The sequence below is a fragment of the Lathyrus oleraceus genome, chromosome 5 (assembly GCF_024323335.1).
Source record: "Lathyrus oleraceus cultivar Zhongwan6 chromosome 5, CAAS_Psat_ZW6_1.0, whole genome shotgun sequence".
Classification (NCBI taxonomy): Eukaryota; Viridiplantae; Streptophyta; class Magnoliopsida; order Fabales; family Fabaceae; genus Lathyrus; species Lathyrus oleraceus.
In genome coordinates this window covers 243033987-243044077 of record NC_066583.1, presented here as the reverse complement: position 1 = coordinate 243044077, position 10091 = coordinate 243033987, and the positions used below count along the sequence as shown (strand labels likewise).

At 36.6% G+C, this 10091-nt stretch overlaps 1 protein-coding gene across 1 annotated transcript; it reads right to left on the bottom strand.

Annotated features, from left to right (window-relative positions):
• Positions 1 to 421: 421 nt before the first annotated feature.
• LOC127079983 (metal-nicotianamine transporter YSL3) lies at positions 422 to 8920 on the bottom strand. Its single transcript, XM_051020330.1, has 6 exons — positions 8757 to 8920; positions 8541 to 8675; positions 8243 to 8432; positions 8030 to 8147; positions 7534 to 7950; positions 422 to 441 (listed from the first exon to the last, which is right to left on the bottom strand). Exons 1-6 carry the CDS (start codon positions 8849 to 8851, stop codon positions 422 to 424), a joined length of 975 nt encoding a protein of 324 aa, XP_050876287.1. The 5' UTR covers positions 8852 to 8920.
• Positions 8921 to 10091: the final 1171 nt, after the last annotated feature.

Sequence of the window (10091 nt, the reverse complement as noted above, 5' to 3'; positions counted from 1 at the left end):
AATGAAGGATCATCATCACTCATGGAGATGTACTTGGACCTATATCATGTCCATCTGATGATTGGTTGAGAAGTTATGGCCAAATGATCACAAAGTATACATGGAAGTTCAAAGTGGCATAACTTTTGATTCAAAACTCCAAATTGGTCCACTCTTTTTGCAAAATGCTTGTCATGACCAAGAGATTCCAAATCAACCATTGCCTTGCATGAAAGAAGCTCATATGATCATTTGTTCACACATGTGCATTTTGGAGGGAAATTTGACAATTCAAATTTGGATGATCATGCAAGCCAATTACCACTTCCATCTTGATTATTGAATGATTTTAAGTGAAATTGAGGCTCAGCATGGCACTGTTCACGTGTGGCATGTACATGCTAAGCACACTTTCCATTTTTGCACTACACCTCACATTTCCTTAATCAAGATTAATCAAGCCTAATTTGGATTAACAGCATCATTAGTGAACCATATAAAAGCCAAACCCTAACTAATTTTGCTCATAATAACTAACTTTTCAGATCTGAAAATTCACATTCCCTCCAAAATTTCTCTCTCTTCGAAATCCAAAATTCTTCACACAAACCTTGATTCTCTTTGCATATTCTTACTCCTTGTGGAATTCTGAGCAAGATTCAACCATTGGATTGGATAATTGAGCTGGATTTTGAGCAGGTCTTATGCATGAACATCTTGATGGAAGCTTGAAATTGAAGTGGATCTAAAAGGTTTCAGTGGATTCTTTGTGCATAAAGCTTCACAGCAAGGTTGAGGAAGAAGATCTGGAGAGTTTGGAGGCTTGAAGATACGAATTCAGTACACTGCAATTCCAAGTAGGTTGAATTAGATTCTCTCATTTTGCTATTTTATGTACATGATTGTGTAGATCTTGTTATGCATAGCATGTTGATATGTTTAGAATTGATTTTGGTGAAGAATTGAACATGTATGGATGAATATAAGTTTTTATCATGAAAAAGTTTTCGTTCGATCTGGAAAATATAGGATGGTTTAGATGAATTTGATAGCATATCTGAGATGTAAATGGAAAGACCTTTCTATTGATGTACATTTTAGCAAATTCTGGAAAAATATTTGAAGTTCCGCCGTGGGATTGGTCGGAGAAGACGACCGAAACTACTGTTCCGGCGTCTGGTTATGCGCTAGGGCTCGTGCTTGCGTGGCCTGCTTCTGTGGTGCTAGCGTGTATGTTTCATTGGCCTAGATGCGTTTGACTTCGCCTGCGTGTATCAAGACCGTTGATGTGTGCTTCCACAAAATTTAATGAAACACAGCGTTTCATTGTGCTTGTGTGTTGCTGACTGTGTGCTAGCATAGCAGTTTGATTGGTTATCATGCATTGACCTTGCCATGTGTTCTTTGACCGTGCTGAGTGTGTGCACCATTGTCCCTTGCGTGCATGAGTTCGATCCTTGGCTCATGCATGTTTCTGAATTTAATTGTTGAATTCTCATTTGACTGTGGACGCGTGTGTTCGAATCCTGGCTTGTGCATTTTATGAATTGAATTTTGAGTTTTGATCCTTCCTTGCGTGCGTTCGATTCCCCGCTTGTGCATTTTCTGAATTTAATTTGAATTATCATCTGACCTGCCATGTGCGTGTTCGAACCTGGCCTCATGCATATTCTGATTTTATTTCAAATTCCATTTTCCATTATTTCATTTTATTTCATTTTATTTCTTCAACTTCAAAAAATCATTAAAAATAGTAGATTAATCCAAATTGATCCCAACTTTTTTTCACATGCTTGTTTTAATCTCTAGATTTTTATAGCATTTATTTCACGATTTCTGTGTTTCTGGATTTTTAATTGTGATTGTTTGTTTGAACCATGTGCTAGTTTGATATGTCATGATAAATGCTTTGTGAAATGCTCATCTTGAATCCAATTGATCTGAAATTTGGCATGCTTGATCCTCACATGTGATTTGATGTTTGAGCTTTGGTTTGGAATTTTTATCATATGCCATCACTGTTTTGGACACATGGACATGTAGTGTGACATTTGGTGTAACATTTTGTGCCTTACATTTGTGCATTTTTATTCATATACCATTTGGACTCTTCTGGATTTTATTTTTGGCATGATGATCATTCATAATATGATAAGCTCACATAAAAAATTTCAATGTCATTGCTTGTGTTTCTGTTTTGATTTGGATTTTCTAATTTGGATGTCCAACTTTGTGCACATTGTTTGCCTTTGCATGACATGAATTGTTTGAAGCATTTTCTTTATGAATTGGCATTGGTCCTTTTGAGGACTTCTTCTTGATTGATTGAATATGCTTTGTGCAAAATATTGAATTCTGTTTTGGTCTTTTGACTTGCTTTTGAACCTAGTCTTTGTACTAGTGGTTTGTACACATACTAATTGTGCTTTGTGTTTCAAGTTTGAGCATTTGGCATTAATGGTTGGTTTGGTTTCGCTTTGTGAGATGCCAATACCTTTGATTACTAACTCTTGTTGTCTTGTAGGTCAATTGATGTGATGAACTCACTTGAGTGCTTGCACTTATGACTTGCATTGTGTAGATATTGGATAGTTTCACTGTGTGTTTTCTGATTGGTTGTCTGAGATACTAACTGTTAAGCTTTTGTACAGGTACATTAGTTTCTAGCTAGCTTTTGCTTAAGCTTTGGAGTGTGGTTGATACACCACTTAGGTAATTACCTCTTTCTCCATGTAGTCTGGAAGTCCTGCCACCTTTTTGGCAGGCATTTGGCTGAAGTCCTCCTTAAGAGGCTCTGATTGTGATTGTTTACATTTGTGCCAAAGACCTCCAAGTGAGGCATGTTACTTGATAAGTCCTCCTAAGTGAAGAGGCAATTGACAGATAGAAGGGATTAGCAATCAATCCCCTGTTATTCAGTGAGTCGTTCATTATGCTTGCACTACGTGTTGATGCTCTTGAACAAGTACCTAAGATCTGTGTATAGAGTCAGTCAAGTGGAATAGGGTCCCTCTTTCTGGATCCCCATGCTTTCTTTGATTTGAGCTCACCCTGGCCAGGGTTAAGAGCATGAGGTCTCATCCTCATTACCACCTTTCATCAGCTTCACCCTAACTCTCAATGTTAGTGGTTAAGAGCTTCAGCATACCCCTACAGTTTTGGCTTGTTTGTCGAGGTTGATATGACCCCTCTTGACTAAAGCCCAACCATTTGTTTGAGCCTCTTGTTTTTATATAGAGTGTGATGCTTGTTCAATTGTGTTGATGTTTATTTGCTGTTTGAACTGACTTGCTTCCTGTGTGAGTTAGGTTCTGTTAGAGACCTTCAACTTAGGGATTATGGATTGCATGACAACTATTAGGCTCGAGTCAGTCTCCCCATTAGTTTGTTTGCTTCCCTGGTCTCTGGTTATGAGAGAGTTTCTCCCCTGTTAAGGGGAACTACGTCACCCTGATTCTCATACCAGATGAGATACGTAGGCAGGAGATCGAGCGAGATCTCTCCGGGCGCCCTTTTTTTCTTTTTCAACCCTTTTGTTTCTTTTGACGTCTCAGCGTCTCTTTGTGTTTGTGTGACAACTATTAGGCTCGAGTTCCAGACTCCCTATTAGTTTGTCAATCTGATAACCTTTTTCTTTGGTGTTCGCTGGTTAGCGTGTGCTTTTGTTTGGAGTCGGATGTAAGTCCATGTATTGGCATTATGTTTCCTTGTTTGTGTTGTTTGTTTGGAGTCGGATGTAAGTCCATATATTGGCATTCTGTTTCCTTGTTTGTGTTGTTTGTTTGGAGTCGGATATAAGCCCGTGTATTGGCATTCTGTTTCCTTTTGAGTGTTCCTTTGACGTCTCAGCGTCTCTTTTTGGTGTTTGTTTCGGCGTGCGTTAGCTGAGCTACGAATGCTCTGATTCTTCTCTGGATAGAGAAGATACGTAGGCATAGGATGCGATGTCCTAGCGAGCATGTTCCCCATTTCCCCGAACTACGTCGACTCTGATGTTTATTTCTGACAAACTACATAGGCCCAAGATGCGACATCCTGCCGAGTCCCCTTCCTCAGTCTTCTTTCACCTGTTTATTATTCCAGTTTGTGCATTCTCTTTGAGCAGTTATCTAGCAACCTTATTCTATTTTTTTCCTATTCTTTTGAGCGTGGATCCCGTCGAGTACGACGGACGTGAGGGGTGCTAATATCTTCCCCTTGCGTAACCGACTCCCGTACCTTGTAATCTCTGGTCGTAAGACCGTTCCTTTCCCTTTCTTAGGTTAGTCCTGCGCTTCCTTTCCGTCATAGGATGAATAGCGTCGGTGGCGGCTCTGTAAACTAGTTTTTTTTCCGCCGGTTGTTTTTCGCGTTGCGCCAGATTGCCTAATTGATTAGGCCCTTAGACTAATCGATTATAGGTACCATAAATAATCAACTATTTGTGCCCATTTTGGAAAATGTTTATAGAGAGTCATTATCATTCATTAAGACACTGTCATAATCGATTATAGACTTGCTTCTCTCTTATCTAATCGATTATGCACTTGGTCTAATTGATTAGGGAGTTCAAAAACTTGCCTTAATCGATCTAACATTTCTCAAATCATCCAGATAGGCTCCAAAGTCATTTTGATGAATTTATTTGAATAAATGAGGCTTCGAAAAATATTTTTAGTGTGTTTGTGATTTAGCTATGTTACTTTACGAAAACTCCCTTATGTTTATACCAAACATTGATCACTCTTACACGATCATGCAAGCTTTCACACTTCCTATCTTTCACATATTGAGGCTTCAAGTCCTTTATTGGATAAACAACACATAAGAACTTCACTTGAATCATTTTATGGATGAGGCATGATGTAGCGGTAAATTCATGACCATTGAGCTATTGGTTAACTTAACGTCAATAAAACCAGAGTCGCCACCGCGCTTTCATTGTTTCCACAGGAAAAGGAAAAAGTACGAACAAAACCCAAAGATAATAAGTTCTCAAATCAAAACTAATAAAATGTCAGAGATTACAGGTAAGGGGGTTGGTTACACAGAGGGAAGGTATTAGCACCCAAAGTGTCCTAGGTACTCCTATGGATCCCTTTTTGTGTGCAAGTGTTTTAGTTGAAAATGATGTTTGCTAAAAAATATAGAATGGGGGGATGAGAAAAAGAATTCATTTATTATATTTTCGTGTTTGACAAGACCTTTGGTTTTATGCCTACGTACCAACATAAAAATGAGGGATCAAAACCCCGTAGTTCATGGTAAAAATTTCAAAGAAATTGGTGGATTGGTTTTAACAAAAGCTTGAAGATCTTTTGTTATCAATGAGAGAATACTCAACCAAACATCCACCGATAATAAGTGATTTACAAGACTTAAGAAGGAGGGATCCAACTTGGATTCAATCAACAAGTATGCCACTAACCCTTAATAAATGGAAAGATTTATAATCAATATCATGGAATGGGAGAATTTTATCTCAACCATAGATAACCCAAATCTAAATACCCTTCTTTGAAAAGTTTAACAGCAAATGACACAAAATAACCAAAAGGATTAGATGAGGTTGTTAGTTCTTTTTGTCTTTTGAAATTAAAGTCAATATAATTAAGTTCATTTACAAGTTTGATTAATAAAATATTTTGAAAATCAATGGCGTAAGGCCAAAGTTTCTACTCATTAAAACAAGTATAAGTTGAAAAACACAAACAAAGAAGGTTTTTAAAAGGAGGTCAAGATTTTAAAATTTAAGAAGGGAAGGAGGAGCTGAAGGGACTATCCTAGACAAAATTTTAAAAGTTTAGAGTTGAAAAGATCTTACCAATGGGATGCAACCCACAAGACAAGAATGTCAAATAGAAACCTATTTTCTTTGGACTTTTGAGCAAGAAACATAAACATCCAAGCAATCAATATGAAGATCAAAGGTATCAAATAAAGATATCCAGAATCCAAGCAAGCATTCCAAAAGTAAGCAGTCCTTAGTGTCTTCAAATGTATCGGATGAAATATTTCTTGTGGCAAACTCATAGGAACAATCATCATATATGGACAAATAGGTCAAGATAACAACTTAAGCACAAAGACAAAATAACAGATAAACCAAAGTGGGCCCCAAGGCTTGTATCAGATGAATGGCATTGGCCAAGATAAATCAGTATCAAATAATGGCATTGGCCAAGTCCTTCAAAGCATAAGGATGTTGCCTACTCTAAGTCCAAAAGTTCATATCAAGTCGAGGGCAGAGGTCCAACAGTCCACCAACATATTTTTTTAGGGTTTTTGTTGTTATTAGGTATTTTAAGGTCCTAAGACCATAAACAGAACAAAATTACAAGCACGCAATATATACAAGCACAAAGATATGGCTCAAGTGAGCAAAGTAAAAATGACTGAAACATAAATATCTTGCATTAAATGTAAATGGCAATGAATGATAAAGGTACTAAATTTTAAATTGCATTAAGTAAATGACATTAAATATAAAGCAAAAATAAAGAAATGTTAGTCAAATATTAGTGAAGGAAACCATTGTTTAAGTCATTCTTTGGAGAACACTCAACCATCCACTCACAAACATGAAGACATGAACCAAGACATCATCTATGATAAGGGCTCCAACTTGGATAGATTAACAAGTATGTCACTAGCTCTCATAAATGGAAAAAAGGTTAAGTCTTCACACAATACCATGGGGAATAGAAGACTTACAATCTCACTTACAAGAATGTTGTGCCTTTGGGACAAAATTTATCTCTATGTTAAGCAATCACTACAACAAACAAGACCTTAGACAGCGCTTTTTTTAGCCTTAGACAACGCTTTAAAGCGCTGTCTAAACCTCCGCTGCTAAAGGTTTAGACAGCGCTTTTTTAAATCTTAAAAGCGCTGTCTAAGCCCCCCCCCCCCTTAGACAACGCTTTGGCCAAAAGCGCTTTCTAAGACCCTCCTATTTTAATTTTTTTAGGTATACCTTAGACAGCGCTTTTCAAAAAGCGATGTCTAAGCCCCCCCCTTAGAAAGCGCTTTTGCCTAAAGCGCTTTCTAATCCCCCCCCTTAGACAGCGCTTTTTACAAAAGCGCTGTCTAAGGTATACGAAATTTTTTGAAGCTTTTGTTTTAAACCACATTTTTTCCAGGTTTATAAATCAGAATTTCTACCTGTTTTCAACCAGATTTTGACAGACAATTATCACATTTTATATATGCCATTTTGGCCTTTTTTCTACCAATTTTTGGCTAACAAATATATATATATATATATACCAATTCAAACCAATTTTGCCTTAAATGTATCAAAATATATACAAATTTATGTACACATTTACAAGTCATTACATATACTACAAATGTACACATTAATTACACAAATTTATGAACAAACATTGAGCTCTATCATGAATTGACACCACTCCTCTTTGATTTCGTCCACTTGATCCTTTGTATAAAATGCACACTTGAATTCCTCAAAGTACTACATAATAATATAACATATTTTGAATTAATTCCAACTATTTAATTATATGAGATATGTGTAAATATAAAAATAACTCATAAGTTAGAAATACATACATCGGTGGGAATCTAAGAATCCGATGAAATCGTGCATCAAATCGTGCATCAAATCAGATGAAATCGAAACAATTGATTTAATCAAACCACACCCTACAAGTCCAGCAACTACACCGTCACTTTTTCCAGCCAAGGCTGCAAGTACAAAGAGAGCTACTTTTCCATAGTTATAAGCCATGTTCATATCGGTTAATCCAGCACCGTAAGCATTGCAGAAGCCAAGAGAAGGCGCAAAAATATATGCAAACAGGACAAAATACCACTTCACCTGAGGGAACATCAACGGGATTACAACAATAGAGATGACGGAGAAAAATATGTACCCTGTACATGCCAACCATATTGGAATATTTTCTCTCGCAAACATTTCGTTGCGTCTTAGATCATCAAGAGGCAACTGTTTCTGGTTACCGGAAACTGCAAATGAGGAGAGTATGTTGAGAGTATGAACGAAACCCTCAAGGACTGGAAAAATTATAAGCTATCACTTACTTACATGTATTATTAAGATTCTTCTTTTTCATGTTGGCGTGGATATTTGTGGCAGTGAAATAGAGAACTTTGACAAAATTGTAAAACCCATCACCAAGAATCAAGGCAATGGAAATGAAAACCTGAAGCAAGGGATAAAAATCAGCTAAGGTGTAAAAAGAAATAATTTTATATCTTTTTATTAAGGTCCTTTAATTAATTCTAGCTAAACTTAAACCTTATAACCATTGAGACTCTTCATGCTACTTTCTTTTATATTTGCAGGGAACCATTCTCCTTTTAGTCCTCTGATTAACGGCCACATGATGCCCCATGAAACCACAGCACCAAGAAGTAATGATAAATTAACAAGATAAGAACAGATCATTCCTGCTCCAACATAAGTCATACTGAAATCGAAGTAAAATCTGCAAAATTGTAGCGCTTTAATCAGCAACAATTACATAATTATTTCATATGTAGTTGAGAACTTTTAGTACTACTAGTAGTAGAACAAAAAACAAAAGAGAACTCACGAGTTTTTCCATGCTTGCAATCCAAAAGTAGGAAATTGAACAAATCCACAAGTATCTCCACCAGTAAAGAACCACTGAAAGAATGCCCAGACAAAGCTCGATGCGAAGAATTTCACGAATCCATGAACCTGCTTCCTGCAAAAGAAGTTAAACAAATTTGAGAAACTCCAAAACATTAAAACTAAAAACAAAAGAAAAGACAAAACAGGTTCATACTTGGCCATGACATCTCCTTTAGGTGTATGGAATCCATTAATAAGAACCGCAGTAGCAGTTCCACTTGGATAAGTTAATTTGTAGTCTATTATCATGATCTGTTAAACAACACAAACTTCATCATCAGCACCATTCAGGTCAAACAGAACCAAATTCTTTAGCAACATTCCATCCCTTGTGAAATTAAAACTCTCAACACAAAACTAACACTTCACGGACAGAATCTTTTAACAACATTTGAATGAACAGAATCATGAAGCCATTCAATTCAATATTAAAATAGAAACCTTTCTAATAAGAACCAAAGCTAAAAGTCCAACAAAACTGGTCACAAATAGAAATGCTGTCATCCAACCGATTGCAGGCTCCTTAGTACTACCAGAAGTATTCCCCGGTGTATCAATCCCTGCTTGCTCATAAGTCCTTCTATACATACATTGGATTTGAAGACGGTCGCGGGTGCTAAGAATCCGAATGACACTCTCTACTTATTAACATCACTCTAACTAAAATTTCATTAGCATTATGTTTAAATTTTATTCACTCTAACTAAAACTTCTACTAATCAAAACAAACCGAATTTTCATAAACCTGAACCATGTTTTAACAATTCCAATGAAATTCTAATTCGACTGAATTAACTTACCGGTACTAGCAGGTCACCGCTTAAATCCAATGGTCATTCATAAACTTCAAACCTGCAAGATAACTTCGACTCACCATTAAACCAATCATTAACAATTGACATTGATAACCGAGTCATACGGTAAACACAATGCAGACATCCAAGCATCCAATGACAAGAGAATCCATATCTACATGGCAATGTATAGCAATATTCAAATACGTATACAACCTGCAAAATGAAAGAACTCAGGAGCCCGTTTTCAGAATCTACGAGTCCGCCAATAGTTTCCAACTGATTTAACCTTAACCTGCACAATATAACAGAATCCATAGTCCTCAATTCACAACCAATAGCAAGCTCACCAAAAATCACAACAAAGATTTCAAAGCAAGTCTACATACAATTCATGGTTCTGTTCAGACTGTCATGTATAAGTCATTCACCAAATCCACATAGCAGCTTCATCACTTGATTTCCAATCCATTTAACATAAATTAGTTAATTGAGAAATATCAATCTAACAGAAGTTGCAACATGATTAACTCCCCCATTAATAGGCTAACATGACACCATCGATTGGTAATAACAGGTCACTAACAACAATTTCATTGTAACAGAAAGTCACTTTCCAACCCAACTAACCTCTAACTAACTTTCTAACAGAAATAACAAACTCTCCAAACTTCAACCAACTTAAATCTAACCGA